The 17,450-nt window shown below is 53.3% G+C and overlaps 1 protein-coding gene and 2 long non-coding RNA genes across 18 annotated transcripts in view; 2 read left to right on the plus strand and 1 right to left on the minus strand.

Moving 5' to 3' along the window:
- The window catches only part of PCSK6 (proprotein convertase subtilisin/kexin type 6), a 208,113-nt gene that overhangs the window by 95,489 nt on the left and 95,174 nt on the right, over window positions 1-17,450 (minus strand). For 13 of the 16 annotated variants that reach the window (XR_014070285.1, XR_014070284.1, XR_014070287.1 and 10 more), the window contains 4 exons: window positions 7,571-7,681; window positions 6,969-7,112; window positions 4,645-4,721; window positions 2,761-2,849 (listed from right to left, as the gene is read on the minus strand). Coding sequence is in view for 8 of the 16 variants with exons in the window: in XM_081546615.1 (XP_081402741.1) it covers window positions 2,761-2,849; window positions 4,645-4,721; window positions 6,969-7,112; window positions 7,571-7,681 (421 nt within the window). In the remaining 8 variants the exon portion in view is untranslated. Of the gene's footprint in view, window positions 1-2,760; window positions 2,850-4,644; window positions 4,722-6,968; window positions 7,113-7,570; window positions 7,865-9,743; window positions 9,818-17,450 lie in introns of those variants that run through there. The other 3 variants (XR_014070286.1, XR_014070289.1, XM_081546621.1) reach the window with 2 other exon arrangements.
- On the plus strand, window positions 4,313-5,989 carry LOC145528339 (uncharacterized). The gene is made up of 2 exons (XR_014070304.1): window positions 4,313-5,358; window positions 5,699-5,989. It is a non-coding gene; the product is annotated as an uncharacterized LOC145528339 (long non-coding RNA).
- Window positions 10,858-15,474, plus strand: LOC145528348 (uncharacterized). The gene is made up of 2 exons (XR_014070313.1): window positions 10,858-11,484; window positions 12,374-15,474. It is a non-coding gene; the product is annotated as an uncharacterized LOC145528348 (long non-coding RNA).

The raw sequence follows: 17,450 nt of genomic DNA on the forward strand, positions 1-17,450 counted from the left end.
ATAGGTATAATGGATGAAGAGAAAGAGAATGTCAGAAAAGATTTGGAAATAGTGAAAAAATAGCCACATGGACATCAAAGAACAGAAAAGCACAATATTTGAGTAGGAAAGAAAAAGGAAAAAAATCATTGGGTAGAAACAATGGATTGGACACAACAAAAGGAAGGATTGGTGAACTTGAAGAAATTAGTGCAAAAGAAATTATCAAATCTGAAGCACACAAAAAAAAAAGATTTAAAAAATAAATACAGCTTTAACCTGTGAGATATATCAAGCAATATAATAGCTATAACTGATGTCCAAAGAGAAGAGAGAAAACAGGACTGCAAAAGATATTTAAAGAAACACTGACAGAAATTTTTCCAAATTTCATTTAGAAAAAGAAAGAATAAACAAACAACCCACTAAGAAGCACAGCAAACCCCAAGGTGGATAACTATGAAAGAAATTACACCAAGGGCCATTGGAGTCATCATAGACAAAGCATAGAGAAGAAAAAAATACTAAATAAATAAAAGTAAATAATGAAATATTTACTAAATATTTACTCTGGTTAAATAAAAGTAGCCAGAGAAACAAATCACATTACATAGAGGGGAACAACAATAAGGATGACAACCAACTCATCATCAGAAACAATGAATGCCAGTGACAATGGAAGAGCATCTTTAAAGGGCTGAGAGAGAACCATGTCACCCCAGGATTCTATGTTCACCAAAACTTATCTCAAAGAAGATGAAATTCAGATAAAAGCTGAGATGATTTCTCACCAGCATACCTACACTTCAAGAAATACTAAAACAGTAAAAGGAATTCTCAGGCTGGAGAAAAATTGAAACCAGACAGAAGGAATATGAAGCTAGAAAATAAGAAAGGGTAAACATGCAGGTAAGTATATTTCTTTTCACAAGCCAACTGTTTACAGCAAGAATAAACACTGGCTTTATAAAATATGAAAACATAAAAACAGCAGCATAAAAGATGACACTAAGTGTGAACTCAAGTAATGTTTTAGGTTCATATACTATACATGAAGTTGTACAATATTAACTCCATGTAGATTGGAGTTAGTTAGGATATACACTTTAATCTCTTGAACAACTTTAGAAATAGAAAAGATATAAAAAGGTAGAGCTCACAGACACACCAGGGTGTCTCAGAGAAGTTCCCTGCTTGGTGCCAGCACGTGGAGAGGGAGGCTGTGTTAGGGTGCCTGAAGGCTCCCTGTCCAGGGTGGGCTTGGAGGGAGGGTTGGGAAGAGGGTGGAGAGGCTGATGCTGTGTGCAGCAGCTCTGGAGACATGGCTGTCATAGGTTCCCTGGGTCAATGCCAATACCCCGACCCCATCTCCATGGCAACCCCACCCCTCGTCACAGAGAGTTTACACCTGTTGTCCCAGGACACAGAGGCAGTTGGTGGTGGGAATTCAACTGGTATCCAGGTCAGTCAGGGAGACTTCTCATGGGTCTTCATTCATCAAAGGCTCCAGGGAGAACTTACACATCTCAACATAAAAGAACTGTCTATGATGGAGTAAGGTCAGGTGACAGTCCTCTGATCTGTTCTTTGCAGGACATGCCCTTGGTGGTTAATGATGTCACAGACTGACAAGTCCCAGCCACTTCAAAGGTTTCCAGGGAAAGGGCAGGTGGAGAGTCCTCATTAAGTGAAAGCTGGGAGCCTTTTCTCAAAACTCAAGAAGCTCCCCAAGGACTGAGTGACCCATAGAACCCCTGGCCCAACCTCCCCACCTTTCACTGCTCATCATAGAGCTGAAGGAGCTACAGCCCCTTCATAAAGGAAAAGCAGCAGAGAAGGCCATGCCATGGGAAGGAGGCACCCAGCACAGCCACTGGCGTGCATATGAGCACTTCCAGACCAAGGGCCAGAGCCACAGGTGAGGACGCAGTGTCCTGAGGCCAAGTGGATGGTCGGGGACCATTCAGGCCCGGCACACATCTGCTCAGTGCCAGTTCAGCCACATGCACCTATGAGACACTGCAGAGGACATGCTGAATGACCCTCTGCCATTCTGAAATGACGAAGTGCCAGGCTTGGGCGGAGGAGGCGAGAGTAAGCTGTGTGACTCTCTGCTCTTAAAGCCCCATGCTACCAAGAGAAGCCTGACTCTCCAATGGAGAAAATAAACAACAGAGCCAGAGATATCCCGGGTCAGGTAGTGTTCCCTACAGGGCCCTGGAAGGCTGACCCCCTGGAGAATAAGGCGGGAGCATCCAGCTTCGAGAGACTCCATGGAAGCACAGTTGGGTGTGGGCAACTGTAAGTCATGGGTGGACTGACCCAAAAGGGAGGCAGGGAGGCTTTTGGGGTGACATGAATGCTACAAGTCCATAATAAACAGGGGAGACCAGGCATGTCTGCGGGTCACTGTGACAAATGTCCTCTGGCTAAAGCTGAGGGGCAGGAACAGTGGGCCAGGAGGCTAGGGCAGGAGTTGGGACCAACGTTAGGCTTCCTCTCAGGTGAAAACCATAAATCCTGTTGGGAGAATGAATGGCAAGCCCAGGAAGGCCAGCAGCAGGACCCAGCAGCCTCTTAGGAGCAGTCAGCTTGACAGCGGTGACTCAGGGGCCAGACACCAGCACACACGGAGGCTTTTCAGGCCCCAGGCAGTGTGAGGTGAGGCCCAGGATCCGACTGGGTCCAAGGCCATGGGGAGTGCAGCTGCCCAGACCTGCAGGGGACTGTGCCCCACACCCAGGCCAGCCTGAGCCCCTTGGCAGAGCACTTGGGCCTCACCTCCAATCTTGGCATTGTATGCAACCCCTACAATGCAGTAGGAGTTGTTGGCGGAGGCGGCGACTTCTCCTGCACAGCGAGTGCCGTGTCTGCGGGAAGGAGAGAAGGCAATCAGGACCCTAAGCTAGGGATGCTGAGGTCCTCCCTCAATTTTCCCCATAACTGCTGGGCCATCTGTGCGCCCCCGTGTCAGGACCCTCCTGCGAGAAGAGCCATTGTTCCTAAGCTGGGGGACAGTGAGGCTGTCCCCCATCCCTCCCCATCATTGCTGGGCCATCCACGCACCCCACAGGCTGCCCTGCAGATGTGATGCACCTGTATCAGGCTTGGACTCTGCTGGGCACCCACGGCCTCAGCATCCCACCCCCCAAGCTCTGCGTCCCCCTGACTGGCAGCACAGTGCAGATGCCGGCCTGGCTGCAGAGATGAAATAAGAACAAACAAAGGCTTAGATTCTGTCCCCTGAACCCTCTCCCTGCCCCGTGCTCACCCTGGGTAGACCCCTCCCCACACACACCTTTCCACAGCCATTCCAGCAGAGAGCAAAGAGGAGGGCTGGACACGGAACACTCAACAGCAGTGGGTGGAATAGGAAGAGGTGACCCGAGGTCAGCACTCTCCTCAGTAATGACCCCACTCTGCCACCTACAGCAGGCACATCTCTGAGAAGGTTCGTCAGAGATGAGAATCACTGATTCAGAATCAAAACCACCTTTAAAGCCAGTCTGGACCCGTGTCAGCCCCTGGGGCAGCCCTCCCTCCGTCCACACTCTGGACCATGTATGCCTGCAGCTGGGGCTGTCCCTGAGTCATGGGCCCAGGGTCCCACTCGGGACTCACCACGCCACATCTGGGTGGTCCCTCCCTGCCTGCTGCGCCCTGCAGCCCCAGCATGCTGGCCATGGAGTGGGAAGGGCACCTGGGACGTGAGGCCAGGCCTCCATGGGCACCGGGAGCGCTGCGGCCAGCCCGCTGACTGCCTCCACTGGCCAAGCCTTCCTGCGGGGCTCCCTTGGGGCACCGGGACTCCAACCTCAGCATCAAATGGACTAAAACAGGCAACACTGAGGAGGACACACCTTGCAGGCCTTGTGTCAGCAGGGGAAAGAAAGAAAGGGCTTCCACTGTCCTCTAAACACTTCTGGAAGAAGGGGAAGAGCCAGTGCACAGGGCCGGCTGATGGAGGAAGGTCTGGATGGACACTGGACAGGAGCACCCAGGCAGGTTTGGGAAACTGGACATCATCTCCAGGGCTGCTACCAATGGTGCCAAGTCCCCCAGTCTCTCCAGACCACCCCCACTCCCTCTATTACAAATGTCAATGACCGAACAGTAATGGTATGTCCCTCACGCGTCATCTCACCCCCGCCCCCAGCCCTCGGAGGAGGAAGCATCAGGACACAAGGCGTCTCTAAGACACCAAGACTCAGCAAGGTCACCCCACTTGCACAGAGCCACAGAGCCAGCCCCAGCATTACGTGGGCCTCCGCCACTGCCCTTGTGAGGTCAAAGACAGGGTCAAGAAGGCTTGGGTGCTGACCAAGTGGTCCGAGAGACTACACTGTGATCTGGACATAGCTGGCTGTGCAGACCACGAGATATTCCGACAATGTTGCAAAAAAGAACAACGCTGGCCCAATATCCACTGCAGCTGACCAGCAGAGTGACAGCACACAGGAAGGGGCCAAACCCATTGAGCCTGTGAGCCTGGAAGGCAGTGTGGGGTTGGCTCCTTGTGGTTAGCCCCAGACCCCACCAAGAGGCAGAGAGTTGCCCCCAGCCCGTCTCCGGGCCAGGGTCCCCATGTGAGGTGGCTCCACCGTCTGCAGGGACAGCAAGAGAGAAGGAAGCAGGTAGGGGTCAGGCAGGTGACCCAGGACGTACTTATTCTCGTTGCTGGCATCGTACCGTGGAGACGGATCGTAATCGTTGCCATTGACATCATAGCTCGCGTAGGAATCCTAAAAAATGAAACCTTGGTGACCAAAGAGAAGTGGCCCAGCGTATCACAACTTTGTTTATTACTGGTTTTACGTCTCAACCGGAAACAGAAACAAGTCAGGCACTCTCTTACTGCAACAATTATACATATATATAATTATATGGTGAATACACATAAAATTTACCACCCTAACCATTTTTACAGCTCAATGGTGCTAAGTACATCCATGACTTGTGTGACTGCCAGCACCATCCATCCACAGGATTCTTTATCTTGCAAAACTCTGCACCTCTTAAACACTAAGTCCTGATCCTCCCTCCCCAGCCCCTGGCAGCCGCCTCTGCTTTCCATCTCTATGAATACTACTACTCCAGGGACCTCACCTACATGAGATCATGTAACAGAGTGGGATTAGCAGGCAGCCATTACTCTGCTCCTTGTTACTAGGCAACAGGGCTCCTCAGCCATTACTCTGTTGCCTCAAGGAGCCCTGCCCCACAAGCAGCCAGCTGTCAATGAGCGACCATTATTTGTGCTGCTCAGCTATTGGTCAGTACTGCAGTGGGCCCTGATCACTAGCAACTGACACTGAGGAACCACTGTGCAGTGATTGAGTCAAGGGTCAGTGGTGTGGTGGTCATCAGGTGGAGAGTGAGGTAAGAGGCAGATTCAGGCCTTCTCCTGGAGGCCCTGCAGCTTACCCAGCCTTTGGTGAGCTGGGGGCCCAGGAAGCAGACTGGAGACTATGGCCCTCAGGGCTCCAGAGCCCTTGCCAAGGCCACCCACTAACTTTTCCCCAGGCCTTGAAGCAGCCATGAACCTCTCCCCCATCCCTGTCTCTGCGACCTAACTAGCAGTGGCCATCTGTTTGGGTCACAGTCTGTGGGACCCGGTCTCCCCATTTGGGCAGACTGAGGAGCCTGAGGGCCAGTGGGTTGATGCCTGGCTCCCTCATGGCCCTGAGGGAGTTGCCAACTGAGACCTGTCTCCTCTTAGCCAGGACTGGGACCTTGAAGGGTGAAAGCTGTGCCTTGGGACCTTGCTTTCTTGTCAGGAGAGAGAATAACATTCATCTGGTAGAGATTTACAGGAACATCATTACCTGACCACCTGACCTCAAGAACAAAGGATTTGACACAGAGAAGTCTGCAACAACGAACCTCACCCCTCCCTCATCTTTTGCTTTTAAAAGGCCTTGCTGAAAGCTTTCAGTAACTTTGGGATTCTTAGGGCATGAGCCACCCATCTGCTTGTATGAACCTATAATAAACTTTTCTCTGTGCCAAAGTCTAACGTTTAGTATTGATGGGCCTCACTGTGTGTGGGGCACACAGACTTGCGATTTCAGTAACAATCAGTGTGTGTCGTTTTGTGACCCAGATACTGTCTTCACGGTTCATCCATGCGGTAGCTATGCCTCATAATTTCCTTCATCTTATATTTTTAATACGTATGTTTTTGCTTTATATATTTATAGTATCTGTATAATCTATCTTCCTTTAAGACATGTTGTAAAAGCTCTCCTGATTGTTGACTTCAAAACTGTCATCCTTTGCAAACTAGTATATATAAAGTAGATAAATAACAAGATCCTACTATACAACGCAGGGAACTATATTCAATATCCTGTGATAAACCGTAACAGAAAAGATGTTTTGCACATATATAGCTGAGTCACTTTGCCAGACAGCAAAAATTAATACATTATAAATCAACTTTAATAAATGTTTTAAGAAGATAAAATTTAAAAACTGACATTGTTAAGGGTGCATAACCATCTACCCAACCAACATGAGACGACTGACATAACCCAGGCACCCAAGTAAGTGCCTTAGAACCTCAAAGGCAGTTCTCAAAAGTTACCATGTGCCAGGTTCTCTTCTTTGCACAATTGGAGGAGTAACAGGCAGAGGGTCCCTACACACAACCATCACACACACACACACACACACACACACACACACACACACACACACACACACCACACGCTGAAGGTAAACAGACACACAGACACGTGTGCAGAGGGGACACCCCCCATACACACCCATGCACACACATCTGAGCCTCTCAGGGCCCCATCAGTGCCCGGGAACCCTCTCACACACCCCTGGCTCCGGGCAGCGGGGCTCACCAGCACCGCCAGCTCGGTTTCCATACTGTGACGTAATGGGGCGGGGCGGGGCTTAAGTAGGTTATGCTGTACGTCGTCTCAGGTAATGACCAGCATAGGGGAGCATCTCGGAGCCAGTGTCGAGACTTCACTTACGTAGTTTGGGGCCAGGTCGGGGTGGTTTCTCTCTATGCCGTCATCCAGGATGGTGACCACCACGTTCTTTCCCGTGTAGCCCCGCTTCCACGCCGCCTGGACGTTCATTTCTGACCGGCAGCGGCTGTTCTTGTCACCACAGTGCTGCAGGCACAGGAGACACAAAGCCCCCGGCACAGACACGCTTGACACGGACCCGCCAGCCCAGCAGAGGTGCTGTGGTGCTCGCGGGAGGACAGGGCAGGACCTTCCTTCCTCCTCCTGGTCCTAGCAAGAGTCCTCGAGGAGGGCTGCATCGCTCTCCTGCCCTGCTCTGGCCACGTGTACACGCAACGCCCTCCTACCCCTGCCCGGCCATCTCCCCACCGCTCTCCCCGGTGTCCCCGCCCTTCAGGGGCTCTGTCCACGGCTCACGGTGCCGCCCACCCTCCCCAGTTCCGGGGGCCCTTCCCCCTGACCCTCACATAATGAAAGAAAATCACAAGAAAGCGTGTGCCTGACAGCATTGAAATAGGGGTTCTACACGCAAATGAAGCGCGTCTGCCTGGAACTGACCCATCTCAGAAACACAGGGCGGGGACAGAGGCCCATGGCCTACTTACCATGTACCACATGTTGGACCAGATGGGATCGTTGAAATAAAGTGCCTGCGGGTCGTTTCGCACCTGTCTCTTTACCCGGCGTTTAACTTCCTGTTGCTGGAGCCATTTCACCTAGCAGGGGAGAAATGCAGTTACTCTGTTTCAGCAGCCATCTCCTGGTTCCACGTGGCCGCTTCGCAGGTGTTCCAGGCGTCGTCCTCCATGAACATCTAGGTCTATCAGATGCCTCGGATGGTTAATTCCAAGGAGACGTTTTCACCTCAGAGCAGCCACATTTGAAAGATGAGAACCAGTCTACATGGAAGGGAAGAGGACCGCTCTTAATGGAACTTAAAATCATCCTACTAAAGTAGACCTTGGGAAATTACCAGTACTCTGGTGACCCTTGTTCCTAATTAAAAGGAAATACATGCTCAGCAATGGAGAGTGCAGAGGCATAAAAAGTGTCAAATGGTTTATCAGGAGGACACAGTTAACTATGATGATCCCTATAACGGAACCACAGCAACTACTGCAGACTTGGTACCAGACATGCAGAGAAAACCTAAGGAGGCACACAGCAAAATATTGATAGCAATTCCTAGATGGTATTCATTAAATATTTTAAAATTATTTTCAGGGTTTTATAAACTTCTTTCAATCGGCATGACCTGCTGTCGCAACCAAGGGAAAAAAGCTTGAGAGGCGGGATAAATGTTACTTAAGAGCAGGAATCTTGGAGCCTGGCTGCCTGGACTCAAATCTGGGCCCAAACTCACCAGCAGAGTGACTTCGAGCAGGGAGCCTCCCTGGCCTCAATTTGCTCATATCATCTGTGCAATGGGCATCACTGTGGCATCACGAGGGAGGATGGCATATAAAGTGTGCAATCAGTGACCGGCACACGGATGTATTGTCATCATGTGTGTTTGTGTGTATGTGTGTGTTTCAAAGTGGAAGAGTTTTGTTTTTTCACTTTTAAAAGATAAAGGAGCTGGAACTCCCATGCCCTGAACCTGAATGTTTTCTCGGTCCAGCTGCTATGGGTCCCCAATTCCATTCTCCTGCCACTGGGACTCAGCTCTGCACAGGGGCTGCAGTGGGCAGAATGGGGACACCCAACCCTGCTCTCAGAAGTTGGTGCTCCCGTCAAGGACTCCCACCAGGCAGCCCAGAGTGAGGCAGACAGGTGGCCAAGGGCAGGGAAGGTAGGGGAGGAAGACAAGGATGGAGCCTTGGGCATGGGGGGCTGGATGACCTGGAGGTCAGGCCAAGGCTGCTGACCCCAGGAGGATGAAGGCACAAAGGTCAAGGGCCAAGCAGCTCTCCTCAGACCTCAGCTTTGACCTCCCCACAGGCTCCTGAGCAAGGAGAGTGGAACATCCCCACAGCTAAGGGGGACCCTGATCTCCAAGGACAACATGCTCAGAAGGAAATGTCACCAGGGAAGGCTCAGAGGTAAAGAACCTGCCTGCCAATGTGGGAGATGCAGGAGACATGGGCAAGGCAAATAAAACTGCACAGTGAAGTATTCTGCTCATAACACCCTCTGATGGCATGTGAGACTTCCCAAAGTATTACTGCCTGAACCAGGAAGCTTTAACTTGGTATAAAATGCCTAAGACCCTATGCCCTAATTGGGTGGGCTGCATGCTATAAGTACAGTGGTCGTATCCCGTGGACAGCTCAAGCTCCTGGGATGGGATGCTCTGGGCCCATCAACTCACTACCCACCGGGCTGCACTTCCCATCACAGAGGAGGTGGACCTTCCTCTCCCAAGGCCAATTGGGTGGCTCCCGCAAATCAGGCAGGTGACGAAGGAGGGCACAGTGCCACCAGTCACAGAACAATCCCCTTGTGGGATAAGACAGTAAGAGCTCCTGGTCTCAGTGGCTGCTGTACTCTGGGTACGAACCCAGTTGACACACAGTTGCGGGGTAGGGGGGTGGTGACAGTTGGGGGCTGTCCCTGTGGCAGGGTCCGGGGCAGCCCTCTCCCCCGGGACAGGTCACTGCAGGACACTGACAGCTCCCAGGCACTGTCAGGCCAATGGATACAATAAATCACTTGCCAGACCTGCGCAGATGAACTCCCAGAAGCCAGGCACAGAGGCTGACTCAGCCCATGGACACCTGGTCAGGGCCCAATCCCCATCTCCCTTCTCCAGGCCCCAGCCACAGCCCTGATTCTCACCCAGCTCCAGGAAAGGGCAGAGAGTTCCTGCATTCCATCCTCCTGCCATTTTCCAGACTGGCCCTTGTGTCTCTGGGGAGCATGGCCCCTTGGCCCCTTACTCAGTGGGCTACTCAATAATGCCGCACTGTCTCCAGTGTGTCCACTGCTGGTTCTGGTCATGAGCATGAGTGTAAACACCACTGATTCCCACCCAGGACCAACACCCCCCCACACACACACACCCCTCCACTCAGACACAGAGCTCTGCTTCAGGGGCCCCTCAGGTTGGAACCCAGAGCTGGCGGGCCTCTCCAGGAGGGTCACGGGTGCCGATGACCCCCAATCAGGTGCCTGAAACTGTGGCTTTCCCAAGGGGCACTTCATCATGAACAGTGAGGCTGTTCATGACAAAGGAACACAGTTCAGGATCCTAAGGACATGTGATCTATGGAACCAATTCTTCCGCACAGCTCGGAAACAAGTGAGCCAGAGCAGACCAGCCACGGGTGCTGAGACTGAAACCATGACGAAAAAACTCCCAGTATCTGAAAGTCCAGGATCAGATGGCTTTGCAGGTGAGTTCTATCAAACACTTAAGAGATAACACACATCCTTCTGTAGTAAAAGTCCCTCAGTCGTGCCCAACTATTTGTGACCCCATGGACTATACAGTCCATGGAATTCTCCAGGCCAGAATACTGGAGTGGGTAGCTTTTCCTTTCTCTGGGGGATCTTCCCAACCCAGAGATTTAACCCAGGTCTCCTGCATTTCAGGTTAATTCTTTACCAGCTGAGCCACAGGGAAGCCCAAGAATACTGGAAGTGGGTAGCCTATTCCTTCTCCAGTGGATCTTCCCAATCCAGGAATCGAACCAGGGTCTCTTGCATTGCAGGTGGATTCTTTACCAACTGAGCTATGAGGTAAGCCTTCTGAAACTCTTCCCAAACCACTGAAGAGGAAGGAACACAGGCGGTGAGCTGGTGATGACGGTGAGTCAGGCTGGGTGGGGCTTGACTGTGAGCTCTTCCTGCCCCGAGAGGCGGGAGCACAGGGAACGTTGTCCTGTTCTGCTGGCAACCTGCCCATTTTACATGGCAGCGTCACTCCTGGTCGGCTCACTAGAGCCCTCAGAACTTCTAGGTGCTCAGGCCTTCTTTTGGTGAAGATGGCAGGGGAGAGACTGCAGTGCACGCTGACTACCTGTCAAGGCCATGGGTGTATTCAGGGAAGTCTGCAGATCTGCAGCCTGGGTCACAATAAGATACACATGTGGCAGTGTGTGCGGGGTGAGAGCTGAGCTGTTGGTTGGGGCCCCAGCCTTCTTAGGAAGAGAACTGATCGCTCTGAAAAGCCTTCGGGTCCCTGGAGGGAAGGAAGGGACAAGAAAGTCCCTGTCAGCTCTCCAACACTCCCATTAGGTTTCACAGGGAGTTGATTGTGGCCTCGCAAAGGTGCTTTCACTCACCCAGAATGGAGGAACGTGGCCTGACTCAGGAAGAGGGTCTCTGCAACTGTAACCAGCTAAGGCTCTGAAGACGAGGTCATGCTGGATTATCTGGTTGTGCCCTGAATCCCATGACAAGCATCCTGACAAGGGGCAGGCAGGGGGAGACTAAGACCAAGGAAAGTGAGGCCTTGGGAAGAAAACAGCTCCAGGAGTGCCTGGAGCTGCCAAGAGCTGCAGGTGGCAAGGCAGGAGCCCCCCAGAGGGACCACGCCTGCCAACACCATAGCTCTGGAGACTCTGGACTCCAGATGGTAAGACAATATGCTTCTGGTGTCTGAAACCTCCAGTTGGTGGTCACTTGTTATGGCCCCCCTGGGATCACAGCCTTGATCAGGGCTGCGGTGTTACATGTCTGAGAATTCATGAGGCTGTCCTACTAACGTCAGACCCGGAGCCCCCAGAGGAGGGGCTGAGGGCTGTAGCGGGGGTGCTGGGGTGCGGATTTAACCAAAACAGAGGGGCCATCCCAGGATGCCCACCGCTACCAGCTCTGGCTGGAGCCCCCACCCTCCCTTGAACATCACTGAGCCCTGGACACCTGCCCCCACTGTCCTCTCAAACTAAAGCTGCCACAAAAGTGGATCCTGCCTGCCTACCCAGGGCCCCCTCACTGCCTGATTCTCCTAACTCGGTGGCACTAAAACCCACTGTCTCCCTCCAACTCCCAGAGTGAGGACAAAGCAGGGATCCTCTCCAACACAAGAGTCTCCTAAAGGCCTCAGGACCCCATCACCCACAGCTCACTATGGCTGCCATCCCCTGGCATCTGGAGGTCACATGACTCTAGGAGTGTCTCTGCTCCATGACCAACACCTGGTGCAGTCTGACCCCTGCCCAGGCCCCATCTGGCCTGGCCTCCCGCCCGCAGGCCTAGTCTCATGGTGCCTCTTCACTGTGTTCCTTTCTACCCTCCCCACCCGGGAACCCTGCCCTGACACCTGGGCCAGCTGGGGTGGGCCACCAGGCTCCTGTGCCCTGCACATGTCTGTGCCATGATGCCGCTGACATGGAGGACGTGGACACGGACTCTTCAGGAGCCACCACCCCACTCCCCAGGAGGGAAGGATGTGTCTTGGTCATGTGAGTCTCTCCAGCTCTCAGCCTGTAACAGCATCCCTGTCCTCTGTCTTCCTTAAACAGCAAACGACCCCTGATGCTGAAAAGGGAAGCATGTCTCCCGAGGCTGGGGCTCCCCTGATCCGGCTCGTCCAGCACTGCCCACAGCTCTGGCTGGACATGTCCAGCTTGGTATGACCACCCTCTGCTCCCCACTCGCCTGTGTGAAGCCAGGGCTGCTTTTCACTCACCACTGTACTTGTGTGTGCCAGGTGATGTGAGGCATACAGTAGGAGTTCACTAAATGCTCTTTGAATGAAGGAATGACATTAAATGAATACGCTTTAGATTTCAAATATAGCCACAGACAGACTTTTGAAACCACTGTGGAGCAGAGCACGCGACTGGGTCTCCATGACCACCAGAGGAGCTGTGTGGACTCTGTGTGGAAGATCGGTGCTTTGGGGTGACAACAGGTTTGCAGCATTCGAGCCCAGCTCAGCCCAGGTCATCTCTTCTGGGCAAGCCTCTATAACCCCATGTAACCCCTCATTTCTTCAGTCATATTTTGAAGGTGAAACATCACTCTTTTTCTTTTATCCATTTTCTGCATGTTTCCCGTTAAACATTTTCCTCATGAGACTTTACCATCTTCTCAAGATGAGATGAAGAGCAGTGCGTACTGCAGGAGGCAACGCCTCCTCCAGCTCTCTTCTTGAGAAGCCAAGTTAAAATGTGGCATCTGCTAAATGTCACTCTGCACTTGAGAGGAGGTAAACTTAAAAGATGCTGAGAAAGAGGTCACGTAAATGACAGGACCCCGGAACAGCCTTGAAAATTGTGAGTTATCAGGCCATACAATGCCCTGAGTGTCCATGGGCAGGAGGGCCACACCCTCTTCCCTGGGGCTGCTTGGCCAGAAGGTGGCCAGCAGGTTGTCCCAGGTGCAACAAGTGACAAGGGGCTGTTCTGAAACTTTGTTCCATGAAAGAATGCCACCAGAGCAAGAATAGCCCTTGCACTCCACCCAAAGCCACTGCACCCCCGTGCTCTGCTTACTGCCCTCCACCAGCCACAGGCCCTGCCCACTAGGGAAGCCCTGGGCCACCACCAGGAGCTGGTGGGGCCCAGAAGGGGCCCCAGGGGCTCCGCTTGGAGATGGAATGAAGGACAATAGCCCTTCTCTGAGGCCCTCATGACCACCCTCCCAGACCTCCACCAGCTCAAGGGGAGGAGCAGGAACTGAATCAAGCTGCCTGCCTCCTCACAGCCCCCACGCTCAGCCTGTGACATGGAGTTCTATTCAGGTCCCGTGTTCGTGTACAGCTGAGTCTAGGCAAGAGAGACAGTTCCGGTCCGCCTTCCCCTCTCTCCCCACCTCTGCGTCCTCGAAGTGAGGGATGCGTCCTTCTGTCACCGGGGAAGGATGGGGAATCCCTCTCCTGTGTGTTGTGACAGAGCCAGCCATGCCTGCAGACCAGGGCAAGTCCCTGGAAGACACAAGAGGCCAGATTCCAAGTGTCCGGGGCCCAGATCCGAAGGCCTCTTCCAGGAGAGAGGCGAGCGGCAGGCACACTGGGAAAGTAAACTGTGACCCAGTCGTCTGAGCCTCAGCCTCCAGCCTGTGGAGCGAGGGTCGGATCAGCCCGTCTGGGGCCCCTGCGTGCGAAGGCCTCGATGCTCACATCCCGAATCCCATCAACGCTGACTGCTCCCCACACCTGTTGCAGCATGTGCTGGGCCAGCTTTCTACCAGCCAAGAAGCAGTGAGATGCGAACTCATGGCATGAGGACTCACAGAAAGGAAACCATGCTCCCTGACCAGAGCACATCACAGGCCATGGATTGCATATGTAGGAAATGAGCTGTTGCCAAGTGAGGGCTTCCTGCCCAGCATCCAGGGTCCCTGGAGGGTGGAGGGGCAGGCTCAAGTCCCAGGAGCCCCAGAAGCTATGTGTAGAGCTGTGTGGATGTGAGCTTAGGGTTTCTTTCCTTCTCTGAGAGAAAGGGTGTCCATAGCCTTCATCAGCCTTTCCAAGAGGCCTGTGATTCTGGCACAGTTAAGAAGCACAGAACTGAGGCCAGCTTGCAGAGGTGGAGAGTGATCAGAGAGGGAAGACTGACACCTCTCCCCCCTCCTCACTGACTTCCTGGGGCAGAGGGCACCAGCCTCCTTAGAGCGAGTCTCAGGGAGACACCTGAGCCCCCTGAGGTACCACCCGGGGTGGGGAGGAGATGCCAGGCTGCTATGGGAACCCAAGAGCCTGGGCAGTAGAAGAGGCAGAAGAGAAGGAAGACAAACCAGAAAACTCAAAGCTGATCTAACGCAGCCTAGACGCAACTCCCCCTCAACCCCCGCCATGGGACAGAGGCCACTGGGGACCCAGGCACATCTCTACTCCTTCAGCTGGCCAGCACACAGGCCACCTCTCAAATCCTCTCTGCCAAAGTTGAAGGACAGGGGCCAAGAGGTGATTGCTCATTGCTGGTATGAGCCGGCACCACCCCCCTGCAAATGCAGGAGACAAGACCAGACTCAGGAGGTCAGGGTCCTTGATTCATCTGAGTTCTCATTTCCCTGAAAGGAAAGGGGAAGCTCCCCCCACCTGCCCTGTCCCCCTAAGGATCACAAAATGGACAGGGGGCCAGAGCGCTGACTCCAGGATCACCAGCCAGACAGGGCTGCCCGGCCGGCCCACATCAGTGCTTCTGCCATCTGGTCAATTAAAGCCCTCTTTAGGGCTTTTGTCACAATTTAACCAAGGCCACAAGGTACTTCTGAAGTTGGGCATTTGGCAGTCGAATGACGGGGACGCAATCAGGATCACTGGGCAGCGGGGACGCTGCTGGACCCGAGCATTCTGGTGGGTGTTTCTCCCTCAGAGCCACAGGCCAAGGACCCAGAGACAACTTTCTCGAACATCCCTGGGTGACGGACGATGGGCGGGAGGGGCTGGATTCCTCACTCCCCGTGCTGGGCCGGTCTGGGCACCGGAATTCACATCCAGGGCTGACCGAAGGCCAGCCTCAGCTGGCATAAGCTCGTTTAGAAATTTCCACCCTCGTCTCAGGGTCAGTATCATGACCTCTGTGCAGCATGAAGAAGGTTTCCCTTTTCCCCTCATTGCCACCACAACAAGGGAACGTAAATTAGACAAATAAAAATTGGATAATATGTAAAGTTACACTTGTTAAAAAAAAAGTCATTACATAAAAAGAAGTCTATGAGAAAACAGTAACAGATACAACTTGCTATGTGAACCTACCCTGTGAAAATTGACATCTGCTTCAGTAAACACTGAGGGTCTGTCTGCTATTCACCGGGTGGCCTGCCGGACTTGGGAGTGAAAGCAAGTGAGGATGGCCAGGCCCTGAGAACGTGACTCACCCTCCCCAACCCCCAACCGCCCAGGCACAAGGTGGGCTACTTGCATCTGAACCCAGCCCCTCCCTCCCCACACCTCTCTGCAGCTCCTGGGCCTGGAATTCCAGGCCTCCTGGGAACAACCAGCAGTTCCCACCAGCCCTGTGCTAGTCCTAGTCACTACCAGATTCCCAGCAAACAAAGCCCTCCTCAATCCTACCAAACTCCGCCGAGCTTGGGCCCTCGGTCCTGGCAGTTTCTGGGGCGGCTGGAAACAGATTTACAGGAACAAGAGTGGGACCAAGGGCCAAGGGTCTGTCTGCTGCTCTGGATGGGCTCGTAGTGCTGGGAACCCCAGGGAGCAGGATGCCCGTGGGTCCCCAAGCCTGGTAAGACGGCGCGTGCCCTGCAGCAGTGGGCAGCTCCAAACGTGGTCAGATGAGCTCTGGCCCTGCGGCTTTCATGCTGGGACAATAGACAGCCTGGACCCCTCCGCTCCAGGAGTCCCGGGGACCTCACAGACCCAGAGTGCAGACTTCCCACCACTTAGAGCAGCGCCCTGAGCCAGCTCCCAGTGGGAGGGTACATGGGCTGAGACTGGAGAGACACCAGGGGAGGCAGTGTGTGCACAGGTGGCTGGGGGAAGTGCAGATGTCATCTGACGAGGATCACAAAGCCCAGCCTGGTCGCAGGGAGGCCAGACCAGGGGGCCTGGGAAGGACGTCCTGGGGCGGCAGCACCACAACAAGGGCTGGGCAAGGATGCCCATAGCTGGCCAGTGAAAGGGGCCGCACGGCATCCAAGTGACAGAGGACAGGGCTGGGGCAGGGGTGCAGGTAGGGACGCAGGACAAGGTCAGGATGGGGCTGCCCAGGCAGAGGAACGAGAGTGCGGGAGGCGCGGATTCTCTCTGAGAGAGAGCTGTGGTTGGGACGTTACTCAGCTTTGGGACACAGTGACTGTAGGACTCTTGGAGGTGTGTAAGTGGGACTGTGGGACTTTTTGAGGCATATAAGTGGAAGTGTGAGCCTGCTGGTGAAATCATACAGCACCATCTTTTAAAGCATATTTGAAAATTCTGTTTGCCAGTTCATAGCAGCCAGTCCACTAGACCCAGTGGGGTTGTGCTGAAATGTGCAGACAGCTGAAGGCCTCCCCGCCCCACATGGGTGGACCCTTCGGGCTGTATGTGGCAGTCTACCCCACCCTCCAGCCCAACCCATCCCCTCCACCCCCAGCCCATCCCACAGTTCATCAACCCCCAGATCAATGCAGTCACTTCCTGTCCACGTGCTGGTATTTGCCAGGAACTTTCTGTTTGTTTGCACGCCCAGTGGCTCTAGCACACAAAACTCAGATAAAAGTCCCTCTGTGGTTAATGGAAAGATCAGCTTCAGTGTTGCATCACTGCTGGAGGAGAACCGGAATCTGATGAAGCTCTGGGGCAAAGTCCTGTCCCACAAACAGCATGCCCGCCCTGGTCCTGGAAATCACTTCCCAGCTCCCAGGCGCTGAAGGGCTGGAGCAGAGAGTCAACCCAAAGCCTCCCACCACTCCATGAGGAGCCACCGTGGGCCCCTGACAACATCTTTATTCTTCCATTTCTGTCATTGATCTGGCTGAGCACACAGTGGGAGGGCTGAGCCAGAGTCACCACTCTAAAATGTAAGTCTTGGAAGACGCAACATCCAACTATCAGCCAGCTTGGAACATAGTCAGAACAAGTAATTTTTAAAACATTTGGGAGCCCTTACAGCTATTAGCTGGTGCTTCTGTAACAACCACCCTGCTCCAGAC

Source organism: Giraffa tippelskirchi, chromosome 12 (assembly GCF_054371585.1).
Source record: "Giraffa tippelskirchi isolate mGirTip1 chromosome 12, T2T-mGirTip1v1.2.pri, whole genome shotgun sequence".
Taxonomy (NCBI): domain Eukaryota; kingdom Metazoa; phylum Chordata; class Mammalia; order Artiodactyla; family Giraffidae; genus Giraffa; species Giraffa tippelskirchi.